The sequence below is a fragment of the Diadema antillarum genome, unplaced genomic scaffold, assembly GCF_040938485.1.
Source record: "Diadema antillarum isolate AM-2024a unplaced genomic scaffold, OU_Dant_1.0 seq00001004_RagTag, whole genome shotgun sequence".
NCBI lineage: Eukaryota > Metazoa > Echinodermata > Echinoidea > Diadematoida > Diadematidae > Diadema > Diadema antillarum.
The window spans coordinates 92,145-115,237 of NW_027271842.1; the positions used below are offsets into that span (position 1 = coordinate 92,145).

Here is a 23,093-nt window from a genome sequence, read left to right on the forward strand (position 1 = left end):
AGTATTCTTACCGCACTTGCCAGAAATCGCCCAAAACAGAAGATCTCCCATAGGCGTACACCAAACTTTCAGGGGCATTCGTACAAAAACTAGCCAATCTTGCACTCTCCGCCACCGTGCATGCTTTCTACGTAAAGAAGTTTGCGCTTACGTTTAGTTATAAAAAAAGAAAAAAAACAAACATTGGGCTATATTTGATCTGTGTTTGGCTTAAAAATGTGTAACCGGCTTGGATACCATTTACGCAACGATTGTACTAGTACGCTAGCGTGGTTAGTGTGAAAAATTAGGGATTATGGCATTCTCCTGCCGGCTACTTCTGTCTCAGTATCACTCAAGGCTTCAGCAAAGAACATGTACACTCTGCCTCTTAAACCGACGTGGATGCAGGAGAGTCAAAACAAGACTGATTTTCAGGCATGACACTTCTGTTCATTTCTCAAGGACAGCTGCTTTCTGCACTGCACATGGAAACTCATCACCATCGAACAGCACCAGCAGCCTCTGCCCGAACTCCGGGGACGAGAGTTCTCAAGCGACCGATGATAAAGGCGGGCCTGCGACGAAACTCCGAGTCCCACCCCGTCGTACACAACGAGTTTCTATAGAATCCGGCCCTTCATTAAACGATTTCATCGCAGAAAGCCAAAGCAGTTCCAGAGAAGATGTCATTTTTCGCAAAGGGGATTATATTCCTTATTTGCCTGAAGCTGTTGAAGGTCGAGCGAGAAAAGGTATTTATTATGACTGTCATGCTTTCCCCCTAGCTAACATTACTTTTTTTCTTCATATGAAAAGGATGATGAGCCCTCATTACTTAATGTTAGATGGATGTCAGCCCTCCTTGTACTGTAGCTGATTATGATGGGGTACTCTGGGACTGTAGTAGGCTACTGTCTACAGCTCTGTAGCTTACACAATCATGTACATTTAAGCTGGTTCCACTGTTGGATTAAAATTACACTGTACATTATTGAACCTATCAATAAGTATCACAAGTATAGACACTACTTCACTAGACCTACTCACCTAGTGTCATGCATATTGAGCCAATAAATGCATTATTGGATTGTGATTGTATGCACAAATTATTTCATTGTCTAAGGCAATCGCCATGACTTTCAAGTATTCAATTAAAGATATTTCTGTGTTTACTTCAATCTTAATGTTATGACAAAATTTGACGAAGTCAAGTGATATTAGTATTACCAAAGATGGTGGGAACAAAAATGAACTCTGCATGAATGGATTCGGCAATTACATTTTCACTGAGTTTTGGTAAATGGGTTGGCTGGCAAATACTACTGTATACATGGCATGAAATAATTTTGTGAAGAAATCTTTGTCTCAATTTCCTCTTCATTTTGCTATATTGTTTGTGTACAGTTTACTTCGAAACCTATGGCTGCCAGATGAATGTCAGTGACACAGAGATTGCATGGGCCATCCTGGAGAAGAGTGGATTCAAGAAGACAGGTGAAATCTCTGAGGTAAGAGAAGACTTCCCTCAGTGCAAAAAAAAAAAGAAAAAAAAGTCAAATTCATTTATAGTGTAAAGTATGTGTATGTTATCACAATAAAAATTTCATTGTTCATTCAACATCAATTATTTCAAGTAGATACCCACATTACACGTTTCATGATAATTCTATAAGGGGTAATCCATCAAGCATGGTACAGGTACATATCGTCGCTGGGGCGACAAGACCTCGTATCTACAAAATGTCAAATGTTCAGGAGAGCCAAAAAACATGGCGGCCAAAGCACTGTGGCGAATGGGAGAGCCTTTCCTTTGATGTGCTGTGGTGGCTTCATTTTTGGAGTAAGACAGTTGGGATTTGGACAGGACATCACTTAACCCATTATTTGACCATTAATCAAAAAAAGTCATTTTCATCAAAATTGCAGATACAAGGTCTTGTCACCCCAGCGACGATATATTTACATAAGGTACTTATATACATATCATTGCGGTATGACAGAATATTAAAGTCCCATCTATTCAGAGGAATTGGCTGTAATGGGTTAAATACTGATGCTGATGTGCAATGTAGATGCTGCTGACACTCATGGTATGCAGAAGCATAGAAAGGTTAATATCAAATTGCACACTAAGACATTTTAAATCTAAAATAGATTAATGGTTTATTTTGTAATTATAAAATGTATTGTCTTGTCATTCATTTTGTGCCTCTCCTCCCCTGCTGCCTTTTCTTCACTTACATGTAACAGACCCTTCCCTCCAGTCTACTCACAGAAGGTGGTTCTTTTGAGGACTATCCAAGATGAATACTCCTTCATTTCTTCCTCTTTCCGTTCCCTTCACTTTTATTCAACTTTCTACTTTTTCTTTTTTTTTCTCTTCTTTTCTTTCTAGTGTATTTTTTTTTCTTGCCATTCTAATCTTCCTACTCCTCTTCCCTTCCCAGACAGACATTTTAATGTTACCAAAATGTCAACCATAAATTGTACAACTGAAACTCATGCTTTTGTACTTTTCTTATGCTGTTCATACAAATTTGTCATTCTAGTACTCGGTATGCTTTGGTAAATACACATTGAATGTTTCAAATGTTTTGTGCCATTTGTGCATACACTGTAGGCTGATGTAATCCTGGCTGTCACTTGTGCAATCAGAGAGAATGCTGAGCAGAAGATATGGAATCGCCTCAAGCACTTCCAGTCACTCAAAAACAGGAGGAAAAAGGGGGAATTTCCTCTGAAGATTGGTCTGCTGGGTAAGTGAACAAGTAGAAAATAAGCAGAAAAATTTCTATTTATCATATGTTTGATGGTATTCTGTGAAAGAATATTAAACTGAAGAATCTGTGCAGCCTTGTTTGCCCATGAATGTTTTGATGTGAGAATTTGTTTTGTTGATTATAGTTTGAATTTTCTCATATTTTCCATTCCTTCCTTGTGCAGTATAAAAGTCATTTTGATATGAACAGATACCATGGAAACATAGTAAATGGCTTTATCCACCTAGGTTGTCAAATGTAATTTTAACCCGCATAACTGGTTCATACATGCCATCGACATGTGTACCATACAAGACCTACAGTTCATTCTCTTTGAAGCTACAAACGTATCTCACAATTATAATCCAGATTAGATTACATGAGGATGTAGCACATTAGCCATTCTGTTTCAGTGGCATGGGTGCCAGTGGATGTCGTAACACTGCAATGAGAAGCAGTGAAACAAATGGGAAAATGATAATCACAATTAATAAAATAACAAAATTTTACGTTGGATGAACCAAGTTTAACTTCCGCAAGACAAACACACATACTGAATACATCTCGCAGCCCTTTTTATATTTCTCTCCGTAACCCAGGATGTATGGCAGAAAGGCTGAAGAAGAAGCTCCTTGAGCAGAGCAAGACAGTGGACATTGTCGCAGGGGCCTGACGCTTACCGTGATCTCCCGAGACTCTTGTCGGTCGCTGAGTCGGGACAGACCGCAATCAATGTAATGCTTTCAATGACGAGACGTACGCAGACATCGTGCCAGTGAGATTAGACCAGGAGTCCAAGGCTGCCTTTGTGTGAGTACCCCTTATATGCCAAGTCACTTGTGTACGTGTACAATTACCTCCACCAAGGAAGGAGGCTTAAAAGCATAATTTACCATTTGCAGAAGAAACAAAAACCCAGCATAAGTGTCTTAAAATAGTTCTGAAATGTGAGTTAGGGATAGAAAAAAAAACACACAAAAAATTTGAATCCGTATAATCGATGTTAAGTCTGTTAAATACACAAAATGTGAACAATGGTTTATAGTAAATATGTTTCAAGACTAAACTCCGTCTGCAGTTACAGTTTAATATAGAAAAATAGTGATATCTCTGTATATTTTAGGCTTATTGCAAAAAAAAAGATTATATGGTAGGATGTTTTGTGATACAAAGACCTACACATATGCACCCAATGTGATATCTTGAACATTTTTAAAATCACTGTTCTCGAAGGTAAGCAGGACCTTTAATGTCTTCATCAGTGTTTGTTTGCTTGTTTGTCTGTCTTCAAAATAACTTAAAGGGATGGTATAGTTTTGGTTGAGACCTAATTTCATGTTTCTAACATTTTTTGGTGAGATAATGAGAAACCTCATATGAATTATGAAAGAGCAGCAGAAATTCTGTGAGTAATTCAATGTTATTTGATGAAATTTTGGTTTTTAAATGGCTGAGATATCCAAAACAGAGTGATTCTAATAAAGTGTGAGACCCACCTTTTATTACGATCGCTTAGATTTACCTTGTTTTTAGATTTTTCAGTCATTCCAAACCCAATTTTCATCAAAATAAACTTTGAATTCCTTTAAAATGGTATGCTCTGTACGATTTTATAAGTGTTTTTCTTGGCATCTCGCAAAAAGTTTAAAGCCTAATTCTCATCTCCACCAATACTGTACCATCCCTTTAAAAGTTGTGAACGGATTTGGATGAAACTTGCAGAAAAGTTTTGTAATGACACAAGGAACAGAATATTTAAATTGTGGTAGTGATGTAAAGAATTTTTATGAATTTTTAACAGAATTTTTAAAAAATCTTTTGGCATATAGGTTAAATGTTCTTTGGAGTTCAAGCTGCACTTATTTGAGGTTTTCGTATGCACAGTTACCCATCTAGTGGTACTAGTCTTTCTTAAGAGTGATTTCTGATGATCTTGTATGACTACGAGTTGTCCATGCTTCCTTGACGATATTGAATGCCTTTTGAGATACGTTGTTTACTGTGTTGCCATGGTGATATGCTACCAACATTACATGTCCATATTCTCTTGACAGGTCCATCATGAGAGGATGTGACAACATGTGCAGCTACTGCATCGTACCGTTCACCAGGGGGAGGGAACGGAGTCGACCAATCAGCTCCATCGTGGACGAGATTCGAGCTCTCTCGGATCAGGTAATTATAGTTCAGTGAACATAAAGAGATGAGAGGATTTTGTCACAAAATTATCAGCCTTTCATGGCAATTATCCATTGAGTAAAGTATGCCACAACAAGCCTGGCAGTAGGCAGTGGTGAGGTTTTACTTCTATAATATCCTATCCATGTAGAGTCATCAAAGGTGAGAAGTGCTTTTATTCACTAATAAAAATTACCTACAAAATACAGAAGGATTCAATGCCCTTTCCCAATTGATTTCTGGATGCCACAAATCACCGCCTTCCATTTCCTTCTGTGAGTTTTCCATGTGTTCTTCTTTTCTTTTGTTTTGTTTTGTAGTATCTGTTTCATTCTGTTTTGTTAAGGAGTTGTGCCATATATTCTGCATAATCAGCCAAGGGTTTTCATTTGAATTAGGAAGAAATTAAAAATTTGCCTCACATTCCTCTTCACCAAGAGTGACCACAATATATTCTTTTCCTGTTCATTTCACAATCAGTGTGGACTTTGTTTGTTTGTACAATTTTATCCACAAAGAATCAATTTTTGTTGCACAGATGTTGTATGCAACTCTGCACACTGGCACTGGTCAGATGGTCCCTGACCAGTAAAAATCACTTTTAGACCAGTAACTTTTTCAGGATTGGACCAGTAAAAAAAAAAAAAAAAAAAAAGAATGATTACCAACTGGTCTGAAATGACAAGTTGGACCAGTAGAAAAAAAAAATCTGTCAGTGTGCAGCCCTGTTGTATGACAGGGCAATTAATCATATTCCAGATAAAAATCTATAGAAGTGAGTGGTATGGATTCTATATGTAAAGGTTAAATCTGATTTTGTCTCTACAGGGAGTGAAGGAAGTGACTCTCCTCGGCCAGAATGTGAACAGCTACAGAGACGTGTCAGAGACCTCCTACTACAGCCTCGGTGATGAGAGCGCCCCCGATGGTGACAAGCCGACACAGCTTGCCAGGGGTTTCAAGACCATCTACAAGACGAAGAGGGGCGGCCGGAGGTTTGCAGACCTGCTGGAGCAAGTAGCCCAGGTGGATCCTGAAATGAGAATCAGATTCACCTCGCCACACCCGAAGGACTTTCCAGATGAGGTATTTTTTGAAGCTTTGGATGCAGTATTACACCATAGAAACCATGAATACAGAGGCCCTAGTATTATTTATAGAGGATTGTTGTACATTTTGTATGGCAGAGATACATTATGCAAGCAAAGACTGTGTGAGATGACAGCTCAGATATTATATGAGGATATACCAGTGGTTATGTCATGGCTGCCAACTTATGGTAGTTGATCAAGCTTGACAGATTTCTGTGAAATCTCACCTTGCAAAATGGCTGCAAAATGGCATCTGATGGTGTCGGGACAACCTCTTTCAGAATACTCTTGATGCTGTCTTGTCTGGTAGGAACGTAAAGATTTGTCCCCTTTTTTCTGGAGGTGGGGGTGGATTTTGCATGTGAAAAGATTAAAACCATCCTTGCTCTGTCCTGTTGAGGTGAGCCACTAAAGTAAGTATGACAAAATCATAATGTGCTATGTCTGGGCTGTGGTGACAGTACAGTGACTGTTGCAAGACAAGCTGCTGAAATCAGCAAATGTTCATAGATGTCAATAACACAAAGACACACATGTTAGGTTTACATGGTAATGTTTCATCATAGTGTGTTTTCTGTCATCCTCTGGCTGCAGGTTCTTCTTGCCATCAGGGACTTCCCCAACGTGTGCAATCAGCTGCATCTTCCGGCACAGAGTGGAAGCACACAGGTGTTGCAGAACATGAGGAGAGGGTGAGTGTTAAAGAGACACACACACTCCTTTGGTCTCTGATGTGTGGTAATTTGTCATAAATAGGACACATACAGTCAGTGTGTTCAGTTCCTGGAGCCATTTGATTAAACTACTCAATCTAAGATTTCTCAGAAGCCAAAAGTATTGTATAAGAATGATCCCTTCCTTTATGAGAAGGAGTCAAGCCTCAAAATAAAATCTTGGTGTTGACTTTTGTATTTACCCAGGAATTCAGTCTCTGTAGTTATAGTATTCATACTCAATCTATACCATATTATTTTCAAATGTCAGTAATGCCTTGGCAAAGGTTATGAGATCAAAGTGGCAAAACAGGAGAGCAAAAGCTATTACAACCATGTCATAAATCACATGTATCAATAAATCCTAGTCTCCTGGTCTAATGGGCATCATTTCTGTAAGATCCTTTGGTGATTTGCTCAGAGTGTTTAACACCTTCACCCCTGCCCCATTGCATCCATGAACTCATATACATGTTTACATTAAATTCACAGACATAAAGTATTTTGTTATTTCACATACTATCAGGTATAGTCGTGAGGCCTACATCGAGCTGGTGGACCACGTGAGGGCCTACATACCTGGCGTGGCACTGAGCAGCGACTTCATCGCTGGGTTCTGTGGTGAGACAGAGGCTGACCACGAGGACACGATGTCACTACTTGGGCTGGTCAAGTACAACTATGCCTTCCTGTTTGCCTACAGCATGCGACAGGTGAAAATGGAGGACTAGGATTTTGAGTTACACATGTGTCATCATATTCATGTCTGACTTGATGAGATTTGCTTCCTGTTTCTGTTGAAGGTCAAAGTGAAAACGCATTTTTAATTTACTTTTGTTTTTCAAAATGTGTAGCTCTGAAAGAAAAGATATATCAGTATTCAACAAAGCTTCCATACCACACATCATTGCACAAGAATGTCTTCTTTTCTCTCTGATTGGATGGACTAGGTGCGATCGTTCTGTAGGTTTGGATATAAAAAAACTTTAAGAAGTGATAAAGTTAAACTCTTACCATTTTGTCATCCCTGATAAAAAAAAAATCAGAACTTTTTGTGAAATTCTGCTGTTATATTATTTTATATTCCCACGTACTTAGCTTTATTTTCCCAAATTTCTTTTGTAGAATTCAGTTCAGTTCCCCAAAGACCAAGCTACAGAAAACAACTCCATACATATCCATAAACTAGTAGTTGCAACACGTCTGTTGTAGTGCTTGGTGCACAAAGCAAGCCCGCAGATGTGCCAATCAGCAAACTACGTATAGAAAGAGACAGAAGCTAAATGTTTAGATGTCATTAAGAGCAGAATGTTATAAAATGCCAAATAAAAAAAGGAAGCTGTAACAGTTGGTCGTTTCGCTAACATTTTGACGAAATTGTGAGTCTCCTCTCTTTACCTGTGTGCAGAAAACCCACGCATATCACCGCATGAAGGACGACGTTCCTGAGGAGGTGAAGCAGAGGCGTTTGCTAGAGATCATCGCAGTTTGCCGGGACGGCATGGCAGAGATTAATGCGGCTCAAGTTGGTGCTACACAGCTTGTTCTTATAGAGGGGGTGAGTACGAAAAGTTCTTATTTTCTGATGAATGTGTTGGTTTTCTGGTATTTTTCTCACAATACACAATAGAATTATAAGAAGTTACACCAGCTTTTTACATACAGCATTTACTGAACAGCCAAACAGAACATAATCACAAAATGTTGACATATGCCTGTTCAGTCACAACCATTTGTCACTGCCACATTTTGTCAAGAGAAATCCAGTTAGTTATGTGGAATGATTTTGATAAGGGTCCAGCAATTGATAACTTTATAATAATGCCATTGAACGTGCATTCACTTGCTTTTATCACAGTGGTGTTGTTGGTTGGTTGTTTTGTTTTGTTCTGTTTTTTGGGTTACTGTTTTGTTGTGGGTTGTTTTTTCTGCGGCAGGCAAGCAAACGATCTGATAAGGATGTGGTTGGTCGAAATGACGCCAACACGAGGGTGGTCATTCCCAACGTTGCAATCCCTGGGTCTGATGGTTGTCACGGTAACAGTCACTCCAGGATGAACCCTGGAGACTATGTGGCTGTTGAGGTGAGTTGATAGGTCCAGAGTGGGCAGTCAGTAGGTGTGGAGATAAACTTCTTTAAACTTGTGAGTTTTTACCATCTAAACTTTGTTTCCTCGTGATTAGTAGCCCTTGAGATATTGAGTGAAATTTCTGTCTTCGGAGAACATTAGCTCTCGTGAGCTCTCGTTATTCATTTTAATGTTTGTCTAATTGAAAGCAAACAAACTGTAAACAAACAAATAGAAGTAATTCACATCATGTTTTTGTTTTTATTTCATGAATTGTTCACTTTTAACATCTATATGAAAGACACATAGAAATATTACAGAGCATTGCATCAGATAGAAGATTTGGTGTCACAGAAATCAAAGAAGGCTTCCAAAATAACACACTAGCTGGGTAGCAGTCTAAAAGCAGGGAAGGGTATAAAATGTCTTGGTAAGACTCATACGTTTTGCTGGGAATGTCATCCAATTTCTGTCAGAGTGCTTGAATACAAATAATGTATTCATTTAGACTTACATGCACATGAAATTTCACATGCAAGCACTCTTCGTGCATACATACTTTAAAGAAATATGTGCATAAATGACATTTTTTTCATGTTCATCTCTGCACAGATCACAGATTCAAACTCACAGGTTCTGAAGGGACGCCCGCTGTTCCACACCACCCTGGCCAGATTTTCATCCTCCTTTAGCAGCAGTCTCAAGCAAGCAGCAAATCTGGAAGCTTACAGTTGAAGACTAAAGACATTTCGGATTAAATGAGGAAGTTTGCTGATCACGTGTATGCCCACCCACCAACACCCAACCGTGCAACAGATATAATGCAGTGCGATGTACACGTCAGACTCTGTCATGCCAATATAGGGCATTGCAACTACCAGCTTTATCTCTTCACTGCAATGGAGCACTTATTTCCCTGTACAGGGTACACTCTCTTTTAAAAGCAGTGTAACAAACAAGAAGAAGAAGAGCAGAGCCAGACAAAAGTTTTTAAAAAAAAAAAAACTTGGTGGTAATTATAATATTCATGGAAATTACAAGTACATCAGTATCAGAATAATTACAGGAGAAACAAGCAAGTAAGTCCTGTTGGAGAAAGAAAGACAAAAATTATATCAGCTTAGCTGACTACCTTATGACACAGTTTTCATTTTTATGATTGTCATTAGATGTAGCATTCACTTTTTGAGGAGGAAATGAGTGATACCATAGAAGAGACAACCTTACTTGACAAATGGTGCATGAACCAGTCACAAAAAAAAAAAAAAATTACTACAGTGCACCTGTTATAACGAACACGGTTATAACAAAATCCCGGTTACAACAAAGTAAAGATTCAGGCCGCAACATTATCCGCTGTTTGTGTTTTATTGTGTATGTGTTTAGTTATGATAAAATTTTGATATTACGAAAATAAATTGCATGCTAGGAGTCGACTGGATTTTAGGCACCATCTTTCAGATAAAACTGTGTGCTGTGTATGATTCCCTGAATTGCCAAATGAAACGAACTGTCAATTATGCCTGTATGCAAATAAAAGACTGTAAAAGTTAACTGGTACAGACATATAATAATTATGATTTCTGTGGTGCTGATGGTGAGATAATGAATGAATGTTACTGTTTATGCTATTAAAATGCTTACCTCATGTTAAATACCGTACTATGGTGTCACAAGTCTCACTAATTTTGCAGAGATTTGATATCTGTGAAATGTGTGTGTGTGTGTGTGTGTGTGTGTGTGTGTGTGTGTATGTGTGTTTGTTTATTTGTTTTTTTAAAAAATTTGACCATGTATGAAAGAGATTTGGTTACAATTCTCCGAGTTATGATGGTAAGCCTAAAAATTTGCCACCCCTCCCCCCCCCCCCCCCCCCACAAAAAAAAAGAAAAAAAGCCTGGATTATTCATTCTCTAAAGCTACCTTATCTGTCTGTAGGATGGTTATTTGGTCTGTGGTTTTTTTTTTTCTTTCTATTTATGTCATTTTTATCTATATATCCATTTGTGTGTGAGTGTTTGGATGTACATTGTATATCTTATATTCATTTCTTTATGTGTGTATGTACATATATATGTATATATACTTTTTTTTTTATCCATTCTGTCTATCTGTATTTTGTCTCTTTCCATTTCAACCGTTAAGAAATGTCTACTTTCTCTATCTCTGTATATGTCCTTCAATATTGATATCATCTTTCTCAATCTATCTCTCTGTCTGAGTGTTTTGTGGTAACATTGGAGAAGTTGAAAAAAAAAAGCAAGTAACTGTGATGGAACAATTTATTGCTGTGATGTGAGAATTGAAATAAGCCATATCTCAAGTTTTGAGAGTGGAGAGGATATTTATGATGGATAAAGCCATGGAACATTCCAACATCAACATCACATGGCCTACAAGTGCATCCGCTGTGATGTACATCGTTAAACCTTTCATATCTCCAATCTTGGCAAAATGATATATAGCCAATACCATTTTCTGTTTGCTATTATGGAATACATGTATTTTCATAATTGTGCCAAAGTTGGTTTGTGATGGGCCCTTGTCACATCTCTTACATGAAAGAAAAAAAAAAAGAGGTGGGAAAAAAGGAAAAAATCATTTGTTACAAAGAGGCATTATTTATGTTTTTATTGTGTGACTAGTACCAGGCCTATGTATTTCAAATATATTAAAATATGACATCACAGTATGATGAGGGAAAAAGATGTGAACTTTATTGATGAGAGAAAACTGATTGTAGGAAATTATATAAGATGGTACCCGGTAGGTACCGATACAAAGTAATTACACAGCAGAAATATAAGATTTGCTTGAATCACTTTATTACAATTAAGGTTGCTATGGCAACTATTTCTGTTATAATTTTTGTTCTGTGTCTGTGCATTACAAATTGCAGATATATGCTCTTACATTGCGGTTATGTAATTCTACCACAAGAATGCTTAGAAAGAGGATGTTTTTGGCATTTTGCATTCATTTGCTTGGTGTAGTCATATGAAATACATGTATGTTCCGGTAACTTGCTATATCTACACCAAACACAAGCCATTTTCCAACTTTTTTCAATCATGTCCGCGGGGTAGCCCTAGCCCTCGTCCTCCAAAGAAGTTAAGACAAGTCTGAGAAATATTTGTAGTTTAATATGGGTTTTATAAGTACCGATCGTTGCAGAAGATTTCCAATTTCGCCCATCCACGACTGAATACGATCAACACCCTATGTTGTACTATTTATGTACCTCAAAAAGGCCCCATGGTTAGGCCCTCCTGCTAGCTAGCTACTCATCACTGTACCGTCCGAACCGTATACCGGGCGGCGCGGCGCGGCCCCGCGACGTGTTCTCTCGACGACCCCAAAAGCAGTTCGGCGCTCATCCGAACGGGGCTTTCGTAGGGAATCCCCGGCAAGTGTTTCGTGCCATGTACCATTCAAATTGGTAAGTGTTGTGCATCGTCTCTCTCATTTTGACTGAACGTTTACCAATAGTCTTTCAGAAAATTCGATTTTCGTCAGCTTTATTATAGAACACATTTCAAAAGGAAAGCACAAATTGGCCAAAGCGCATAGTTACGGTTGTTAGTCCCACGTGCTCTAATGGGCGTTAGTGATTGTTTTATATGCACTTCCTGATGCAAACATGATGCAAAATTTTGAAGTGGCTGTTTCATAGATATTTATATCATAGTTTCTTAACCTTGCAGTCTTGCTGATGGCATATACGAAACTCGTTTAGATTTTTGTTTGAGGTTTGTTTGTGTGTGTACATTTAAATGTTAACAAATGTTAGCATAAACTCTGTGAAGGAGTTGGACTATTCTAAATAAAATTTAAACTTAAAGTTTTAGTGACTAACATGTTTTAGAAAGGATCTACATTCACTAGTGTACGACTCAGCTATATTCCTGTAAACTTGCTTGATAACCAAATGTGCAGTATGATCATGAATATGATGATTGTTAAGTGTCTTACTACTCTCTACACTATTTTTCTGTCAATAGAAACAAAAATATTTCACAACTTGTCTGAAATTTTACTCACAGATGATGTTTATACTTACACTAAGTTATAGATGTAAGATTAAAGAAATACTGTGAATTCAAAAGTGTGTGTGTGTGTGCACGATCTGGTTAAAACGCATTGTGATTTTACCTGCACTTGCTTGGTTGCCCTATATCTACTTTATGCTATCCTCTAGCCAATACATGTAAAGTGCACATATAGATATTCAAATGCAGTTTTTCAATATGTATTTACAATGTGTGGTATCACTGTTTTGCTGTTGCGCAAGTTATAGATGTAAGATTAAAGAAATACTGTTTAGTGTGTGTCACATGGAAAAATGTGATTTAATATATATGCAGCGATCTGCAAAAGTTAATTGTTTCGAACGCATTGTGATATTTTACCCTATATCTACTTTGAAACTGACACCCCTATCCTCTAGGCTCTTTTGCCAATACATGTAAAGTGCACATATAGATATTCAAATGCAGTTTTTCAATATGTATTTACAATGTGTGGTATCACTGTTTTGCTGTTGCTAATATTGTTTATTATCATATAACAAATTATAAGGGGTTTTTTTCCCCCATAATATTTGGATATATATTTAAATCCCCCCCCCCCCCCCCAAAGACATAGGTCTACATGTACATGCAGTGCAATTCATTGTAAATTGGTAACTGCTTTCCAAGGAATCTTTAAGTTTTTGGAATGTGTTCTCTACTCATTTTTTTTTTTCTTTTTTAATGCCACACCATCACACAGGTAGAGAAGAAGAACAGAATCTCCCAGGAAGGCAAGGCTGTACCTGTTGGGCAAGCTAACCAGGAAAAGCATTGACATTGTCTTTCAGTTACCTGTGACCTATGGTATATAGGAAATTACACTTGGTAGGTCGAATCCTGGGCATACTGTCTCATTGAACATACCTAATGTGTTCTTGAGTACTGTTTCTCCAAGGACCCTGCGTAGCCCAGGTTTATGCAGGATTAATCAGATATTTACAAGCAGATTATGTGTCGTATATATACAGTCATCCCTGTATAAGCCAACGACACATGTAATATTGAATAATTGGCTACAAGTTGATAAAAACAAAGTCCCTATTTTATATGGCAAATTCTTGTGTACGAAGTACACTGTATGCACATTATCCCTCTGTACATGCAGAAGTCGACTATTGCCTGAGAGTCTCAGACGATGCATTTTCCTCAGTCTTATCAAAATGAGCTTAACAACTATGTGACGCTGACTATCACAACATTTCCAGATGTACACTAATATTCACTTTTGTATTTAATGCATTGTGTCTGCTATTACCCAGGGCTGCACACTAACCCATATTTTCTACTGGTCCAACAGACAGGTCAGACCTGTAGGTACCCAGTTTTTCCACTTTGTACTGGTCCATTCCTGAAAAAGTTACTGGTCCGACAGTGATTTTTACCGGTCAGGGACCGTTGGACCAGTGCCAGTGTGCAGCGTTGTATTACCACCAACACATGGCCTTAACATACAATGTGCAGTGCAGTGAGAGTAATTCATACATGTCAAGTACCGGTATTGCTTATTTTTTGTACTGTGATATAATGCATTGATACGCTGTGTAGAGTTCTTGATAGATACATTTCTGAGACACAATTAAGCATCTCTATCCCATGCATTGTGAGCAGGTGTGTGTTTATACAAAGTAACTTGTAGTACAAGATTTAATCACATTGGGTTTTCTTTCCCTCCACTCAATCAACAAACAGAATCAGCTGGTGTTAATCACATGGACATCATGACTGTTTGCCGCCCGGGTAGGAGGTCCTGGAGATTCCTGGGCATGGCCATCGTCGTCACCTTCCTGGCAGGGTGCTTCGTGGCCATCAGCAACCTGATGAGCGTCGATTCCTTCCAGGAGGCGGAAGCGGCGCAGAACATCCTCAAGCAGCTGAAGAAGAACAGCATCCTCCAGAAGGGCAAGGGTGCAGGGGTGGCCAACCAGCAGGAGTACTCAGCCAGAGAGACTCAAGGAGAACAGGGAGACAGGAAGAGGAACAGTAGTAAGACAATCTCAAAGCTGAGGGATGACATTCCTGTAAGGCAAAATATCAGTTCCAAATCAAAGTTTCCTCAGCCTTTTAAAGACGGTGCGCATAGAGAAAATGAGAATAACCCAAATTTAGGGCCTGGAGGGGAACCACCTGACACCAACGCGGAAGAGGATGCGTCCTCGTGGCCACGCCCGAACTACAACCTTCACACCTTCTACTACCCCTGGTATGGCAATCCGGAGTTTGACAGCACCTACCTCCACTGGAACCATGAGCTGCTGCCTCACTGGAACAAGCAAGAGGCGAAGAAGTGGCCCCGGGGTCGATGGAAGCCTCCGGGGGAGATAGGGGCCAACTTCTACCCCCAGCTAGGGTGCTACAGCTCAAGGGATCCCGCCATCATTGAGGATCACATGAAGCAACTCAGATTGGCTGGAATAGGTGAGGAATACTGTCTCAAACATTCATGGTTTGGAGAAGTTAATAAGACAAAATTATGTTTTTATTGCAACTGATTGACAAATTGCCCTACATCAATGTAAATAATTTCATCGATTTGAAAAGTTATTACTTTGATTCAACTTGAGATAATCAAATGTAGGGGAGACAACCACTCATGTGTATTGCAATAAGTATGAATGTTGACTCTTTCTCTACCTAAACTTTGTCATACATTGTAACTACATAGAGCTACTAAATTCTCTTATTTCACCAGCTCTTCCTCATTTCTCAACTCATTCAAAACACACACCCCTGGCTTTCGAGTGTTCTCTTTTAAGTTCCTCATCAATGTGAAAGTTAAATGTGTGTTCCCGTATGTCATCCTGTCACAAAATATAGCTGGTGCAATACGTCAATATTTGTCATCAGATATCATTTACATTGTGTATGTAACACCGTATGCCTCCAGAACTTGATGAAAGATCATGACGACCAAGAGAAGGAAAAGAAGAAAATAGGAACAATGAAAGGGAAGGAGCAGCCTCTCTGTTTTTAAATTGACTTTTGCAGAGATAGTAAAATAGAATAGATCTGGGCAATTTGCTCTGACAGTCCAAAATGAATAGAAAATAATGGAGTTGAATACTTTTTTTTCTTTTTTAACAAAGTAGGTAAATTAGTCATATTTGAATGCAAATGACCTTACAAAATGTAGATCAGTAATTCGGTACCTCACAATTAAAAGAATAACAATTGTGGCCAGTGACATAGCCACTGTAATTCACATTTCTCCAGGAGGCAAGTACATTTGTAGTTAGATATCACTATTGTTAACATTCAGACGGTGATCCTTAACCTCAAGGGTAAGCTAACTAGTTTGAAGATAAGCTCTATGGGGCGCCAAGTGTCACACTGTTGGTTTGTTACAAAATTAGTCATTTCGGTGATGGACATGGCCATGAGACACTTGGCGCCCCATAGGGCTTATCATCAAAGTTAGCTTATCCCCAAGCTTAAGGATCACCCTCTGAGCATAACTATTATGTTCATCACTTTTGCGTCATCTCTTTTCTTTCATGTTTGATATTTGTAGCATTGTTTCTTTCAGCACCCACATGTGTTTGTTTTCATCGGCTTAATTCATTTGCTATGTTTTACAATGATTTTTACATTTTCAATGCCAGTTGAGCAATATATGATGTCCTGTAGTGTGTACATAACAACAGCTAGGTGGAAGTCTCTATGTCTGTCATATTGACTTGGTAAAAAGTGCAGTGACCATCATACTCAAAAGTTCAATGCCCCAAAGTGTTTTGGAACCCAGGAGCTTTCCAAGACACAGTCTTTTAAATTGTATACTTTCCATCAGAGGGTTCAAAATACTTTGATAGGTGTGGTGAGATGACTTTCTTAGTCATGTAGTTTCCAAGGTTTTGTTTGTTTTTTTGAAATTCTCTCTCTTTCCTGTGTGTTTGGATAACTCACTGCCAATTAGAAAATTTAACTCTTCAACAGATTACAAGTTTTCAGTTAAACATAAAGTTATTTTTGCCAAAAAGTGAAGAATTCTTCATTATTGTCTTTCTCATATAGTCAGGACATTATTTTTTGCACCCGGTGTAGACAACTCATAAAGCCAAATTAGTTCTGAAGGTAGAGATATGTACTGGAACCCAACCCTGAGAAAAAAGAAAAGAAAAAATACCAATACATTCAATCAAATTTTCCAAACAACTAGCTTGTGCATACTTTTACATGTACAGAAACCTCCCTCATCTGTGTCTCTCTCCCTATCTCTCCCTTTCTCTCTCTCTCTCTCTCTCTTTCTCCCTCACCCACTGTCCTCACTATGTTACGTGGTGCTTAACCCAGGGGTGTTGTCCATATCGTGGTATCCGGCTGGACTGGCCGATGACCAGGGTAAACCCAGTGATGACCTGATACCCACCTACCTTGACACTGCCCACAAACACGGCCTCAAGGTTGGTTCTTTTTCCACTGTCACACTTTAATGTGCTACTTGCAAATGAGGCAAAAGTAGCATGGCTGTTACATAGACTGGCGATTTACAAAATATTGTATATGCACAAGTTGATTGTGGTGGAGTTCACACTTTGCTGTCCACAAGTATTCTGACTTTATTTTGCATTTCATTTTGGCTTGGATGTGCACTCCATTTTCAATGTATATATCCTTTAACTCCATGCTTCTGCCCATGTGCTTTGCTTGTGTGCTCTTTTGTACATCTGTATGTGAAGGGTCAAAGGTCAAGTTTGCCATCACCCCACTGTAAAAAGATGTCTTTGGGTTCAATTTTTGTACTACTCCATTTGAATGTCTGTCTTTTAACCATCTCTTTGTTGTTGTTGCTGTTGTTGTTGTAATTGTTGCCACCCTTTGCTCTCCTGCGGTTGCATGCAAAGTGCTGTATATATGTGGATATCTATGGTGTATTTATCTTATACAAATTTCATGGGTCAACTGGTATCAGCAGCTAGTAAAATTTATTGAATATCACTACACAAATGCATTGCACACCATCTCAATGAAGAGTGGTGAAGAGTGGCTCATGAAGATCCATGGTTGGGCATGGCTAACATATCCTCTTACCAGGGATAACACACACACATGTACTTCTCTCTCATTTTATCAGTGATGTTTTTGGTTGCAGTTCAAACGTGAGTGAAGGGTCTTAGAAGTCCAAAATATGCAGAATATTGCGCTCATTCTTTCACGCCCTTGTATACCTTATCATGCATGCGTCAGAATCGTCACCAATCATTTTTATCTGTTCCCCTACGCCATTCATCATTCCTGCTCTCGCATCCAACATGCCAAGAAGGAAAAAGAAAACTTTGTACAGAGCACCCTGAAAACTATGACCATAAATTTGATTCTCATTGGGCAGTTATGATGAACGGTGAGCTAACCAACATCTCAAGAGCCTCTTTCCACCCACTCAGCTCTGTTTGCTTAGATTTTTTATCAAGAAGGAGCCCTAGTGCAAATTGACCCATAAATGTCCGAAGTAACGTTCATCAAAGTGCATTCCTACCTGAAAGATGATAAATTTTTGTGCATTGTGTGATGGCTAATGCACATTGACCAATAAATGTCCGAAATACGTTCAAAGTACGGTACAGTCCTGCATAAAAGAGGATATTGCGCATCGTGTGAGAGGTTGCAGTCCAAGGCAATTCAATACATCGCCGTTTTATTACTAAAGGAAATTAAAACGGTGACAAGTGCTGATGATTGCTCCCATGACCTCTCTGTATAAGATGCTTTGCTTCCAGGACACTACCAGGTTTTAAAGTGATTGAAGGAAAAGAAAAAATATAAAACAAAACAAAACAAACAAAGCTCATACTCCCATACAATGTATAAAAACATGGATGAGGTGGTGAAAAGCTGAAACCATTCTACAACCTGCAGGTGTGATGGTGTACTCATGGTATCCACCCGCCATGGCAGACAATGCTGGTAACCCTAGCGATGACATCGTTCCCCAAGTGCTGGACCTGGCTCTTGCACATAAGATAAAGGTCTGTCTATCTGTCTGTCTGTCTGTAACCCTGTCTGTCTGTCTCTTTGTCTCTACCTGTCCCACTGACATGCATGTTCCTCCTGACCTTGGCATCTTGTTTTTATACAATTTTTATATGTTTTAGCTATACGCCGTATATTTTGCATGATTTATGTTTTCTTGAATTATTTACGAGATCCAGGTGATAATTGTAGATTTTACAAAATGCGAAAATATTCTGAGCCTGACATGAATGCAATATGCACGCATACATTTCCATGTTTATTTTGATATTGCACTCTATGATTGTGAATTTAACCACTCGCAAATTATCAGGAAGTTTCATTTCGCAAAAAACAAACAAACAAACAAACAACTTAGACTCGCTAGATATATCAGCGATTTGTTCTCTCTCACCTGTGTTTTTTTTTTTCTCTCTCTCTCTTGGTGTGGTATGTTGTGCCTTGAAATACTATTTACAATATCAGATACCTAGAATACATATGTATTACTATGGGATAGAGAGAAAACAAGCAAATCTGTGAATTAGCATGACATTTAGGGTGTGATTTGTTTTCAGATGAATATGTGAGAATTTATATATCAAATCTCTCTTTGTTTTTGTTTGGGTGGACATAGAAAATGTGTGTTTCTAGCTTTTTGTGTTCTTTTGCTTGCTTGTGTGAATTCCTTATAATTTTTCAGTGTTTGTTACTAACATTAGTATTGAAAACAGAGTGTTGAAATCACATGTGGCATGCAAATTCCGTCCTGCTAGACCGAATACATCGATATTAACTTTTGCAAATACAGTATTCATTGCATAATCGGGACAGGTTGGGAGTAGCAAACACGGCCCCTTTAAGCGAGGTGCCTGATTTCGCGATGAGCACTCACCATACACTAACGACATACGACATGTACATGTAGTGCACACATACACACACACACACATGCATACTGACGTACTGTACATGTACATGAATACACAACCACGCTACCCCTCTCGGTGCGACCCTCAAGCTCATTCACAACTGAGGAAGATTGTGACGTACACACAGATCACAGTGTATTGAAAGTTGAAACACTCAGAGACAAGGAATTTGGACTTTGCCCTCAAAGTGTATGACTGAGACTAAACAACGTACACAGCCTGAGCTGTGTAAGCGAGGCATGTTTTTTATTGGATGTGAGTAGGAATTGCAAGCGAGCACATGGCTTTGCTTATGTAGGGGAGAAGAATGTTCTCGAAAGCATGTGTTTCGCAATGGCATGGATACTTTACACGGCGTTTTCGTGGCTATGCATGTACGTGTACTGGATGGACGGAGGTCAAAACACACCAGTCCGAAGCTTGCTTTGTAAGTTCGATGTAAACGACAACTGATAGGGAATCTTTGAAATATTGTTGTGGTATTTTGGTAGATTTTTTTGTGTAAAATATCAACAAAATCAAAGATCACTTGAAGAAAAGTTGTCCCGTTTAATCAGAGGTCCCCGCCCGATTATCCAGTGAAAATAACATGCATTGGAAATGTTTCTGGGAAGCGTATGTCACTTAAGCGAGGTTCCCAATTATGAGATGCCCGATTATGCGATGAATACTGTATTGCCCTTTTTACAGTGTGACATAAAGATGACCCCAAGAGAAGAGTGGCATACTGTTTGCAGTTTGATAAATCAGTGTGTGGGATTGTGGTAAAATTCTAGACACCCCGTCCCTTACAAATCATTTGCCATCACTATTTATAATTAGTCTGTCATGCTGTCGGCAAGAACACTCTTTAGTTACCGGTATGTCATGACTAGGGTCGTCAGCACTTGAAAAGCAGAGGGCGAGGACGACATGATTCTGAGATTCCATGGTTGTCCCAGTGTCACTAGCATTGCGCTTTGACATGTATTTATTATCATTTTCAGAGACATTTTTTAGCTGTTTTTCTAAATTACGATCTGTCTGTGTTTACAGTAGGATGTCATGGTAGCGACTTAGAGTGCGAGGGATGTTTGCTGCTGTTTTAACAAGCTATGTTTCAAACGGCAGCCTAGCTTCTCTTCAGTTTTCTTCCATTTCCTTTCTTCTTTGAGTGAGAAGTGAAACTACATTGTTATACAGTGATTATCTTAATAATGAAATTGTCGTGGCATATAGTGTGTGTACGTATGTTTCTGTGTCTGCAGTGACAGTTGTTTGGGTCAGAGTCAATGTTCCGTGTAAAGCGAGTGAACAAAAAAATAAGTTGTCATTAGCAGCTTGCATCATGGAAATCATGAAAATGTATAACTAATACCAGCTCTATCATGAAATATGATAATGGTTTCAGAATGTGTGTACAGTTTTCCACCAGTTATCAAGAAAATATAGTACTAGTGAAAGTAGCACTGAATATCGATGCCACAAATCTAATCATTTCCTCCATGTGCAGGTGGCTTTTCACAGTGAGCCGTACAAAGGCCGAACAGCAAAATCATTCCTCCAAGATGTGAGGTATATCGTCGACAGCTACGGAGCTCACCCAGCCTTCTATCGCTACAATCGGCGTGGTCGCTCTTTGCCCGTGTTCTATGTCTACGATTCCTACCTCACCAATGCCTCGTCCTGGGCGCAGGTGTTCAGCAGCGACGGACCGCTGACTGTGCGGAACTCCAAGTACGACGGCCTCTTCCTTGGGCTGTACGTGGAGGCCAAGCACAAGAATGACATCATAAAGGGTAGCTTCGACGGGTTCTACACCTATTTTGCCAGCAATGGGTTCACCTACGCGTCCCGCTGGCAGAACTGGAAACTGCTGGCGGAGTTTGCCAACAAGCGAGGTCTGCTCTTCCTGCCCAGTGTGGGGCCGGGGTACGTCGACACCCGGGTCAGGCCCTGGAACGGCATGAACACCAGGCAGCGCGACGGGGGCAACTACTACGACCGCGCCTTCCGGGCTGCGCTGGAGGTTAAGCCCAGCATCATTACCATCACCTCTTTCAATGAGTGGCACGAAGGCACGCAGATCGAGCGGGCCGTGCCCAAAAAATTCAACAACTTAACCTACCTGGACTATGGCAGTCAGGGTCCCAACAAATATCTGCTTCTGACGCAAAAGTGGTCCAAGACCCTACCGGGTGGTTAGTGGAAGCATGTTTGATAAACCTTGGATGGACAAATTGAAATGCCAGGCTACACAACCATAGCCCTGGAAGTGCATGTCATGAAAGGCAGCCTACAATATATGGAATCTGAATTATTTTGTTTTGACTTGCATCGGGAAAATCATTCTCAGATTTGTTTCTTCCAAAATTTGATTTGATGCAGGGATTTGAATATTTATTCTTGTCATACCATGTCAAGTCATTAATATTTAAATCCAATGTAGCTTGAAATGTAACAGGAGTGAGTAATGAGAAGAAATGGCCGAAATTTGTTGAAGGCAGCAGTCAGTACCATCAGCTGAGAACTGTCAGCACCCTTCTCAAATTATGACTCTGTGGTGTGTGATCTATAGGGTTCTCAAGATATTTTAGTGGCCATTTGAGAGTGGGCAACATTTTCATCATGTTCTAATGCAAGATTTCATCTGTCTGGAATTCTTCAGTAGTATATTCTCTCCTAGACACTGGTGAAACTGCCGTGAAAATTAGAGAAGTTACCCTTTTCTCTCATCAGATTGATCTGTGGTGACTATTCAGAAATGGTTAATCTGGAGTTTGCCTGGTTGGAAAGTTTTCCTTTGAAAACAGTCATGACTGACTGATGGTATGGTGCACGTTTGTCCGGTGTTGCGAGAACATGCTGCCCAGTGGTGAGGTGCGTAGTGCTACACTGCCCTCGCTGTTGATGCGGTGCATACTCAGAGCCAGCATGAAATTGGTGATGATCTAGCTCTAACAAGTTGTGATTTTTTATATGGCTCGCTGCCCTTCAGTGTGAAAGGTGTCAGGTGAAGAAATTAGTCGCTGATAACAAACAGAACTATTGTCACAACAAAATAAAAATTTAGGTCCCAGAATTATCATCTATACATGTATATTACATTGTATGTTTATACACTATACTGTTTGATTGTAACAAAATTTCGATAAAACTGAAGAAAATCAAGGTCCCGGGGACTTCATTGTAATGGGAATACACTGTACTCAATTAACTTCCTTATCGCTCTGTTGAATCTTCCTCCTTTTGATGTTGTAGTGTGGGCAACACTTTATCTCTGGTCAAACACTTGTGAGAATTGGAACAGATGGCCACATAGAAGTTATGGACCTTTCTGGCCAGGATGCAGTTAACCTCCATGCTTCCAAGGGGAA

The 23,093-nt window shown here is 39.3% G+C and overlaps 2 protein-coding genes across 2 annotated transcripts; both read left to right on the top strand.

The window, feature by feature from the left end:
* The first annotated feature begins 295 nt into the window (after window positions 1-295).
* Window positions 296-9,597, top strand: LOC139742515 (mitochondrial tRNA methylthiotransferase CDK5RAP1-like). Its single transcript, XM_071653047.1, is given in 13 exon segments — window positions 296-734; window positions 1,387-1,490; window positions 2,603-2,738; window positions 3,341-3,405; window positions 3,407-3,485; window positions 3,488-3,551; window positions 4,796-4,916; window positions 5,748-6,005; window positions 6,605-6,702; window positions 7,250-7,436; window positions 8,132-8,281; window positions 8,661-8,807; window positions 9,405-9,597. Coding segments are annotated over 13 exon segments (1,971 nt in total). The 3' UTR covers window positions 9,528-9,597.
* Window positions 9,598-14,473: 4,876 nt separating this feature from the next.
* Window positions 14,474-22,561, top strand: LOC139742517 (glycoprotein endo-alpha-1,2-mannosidase-like). The gene is made up of 3 exons (XM_071653048.1): window positions 14,474-15,277; window positions 17,150-17,259; window positions 21,230-22,561. Exons 1-3 carry the CDS (start codon window positions 14,572-14,574, stop codon window positions 21,920-21,922), a joined length of 1,509 nt encoding a protein of 502 aa, XP_071509149.1. The 5' UTR covers window positions 14,474-14,571; the 3' UTR covers window positions 21,923-22,561.
* Window positions 22,562-23,093: the final 532 nt, after the last annotated feature.

What these genes read in the sequence shown, in the direction of transcription:
- LOC139742517 (XM_071653048.1), top strand. Translation starts at nt 14,572, where the DNA reads ATGGACATCATGACTGTTTGCCGCCCGGGTAGGAGGTCCTGGAGATTC. An exon ending in ACTCAGATTGGCTGGAATAG is followed by an intron (nt 15,278 to 17,149) that starts GTGAGGAATACT and finishes TGCTTAACCCAG; the next exon opens with GGGTGTTGTCCATATCGTGG. An exon ending in CCCACAAACACGGCCTCAAG is followed by an intron (nt 17,260 to 21,229) that starts GTTGGTTCTTTT and finishes CTCCATGTGCAG; the next exon opens with GTGGCTTTTCACAGTGAGCC.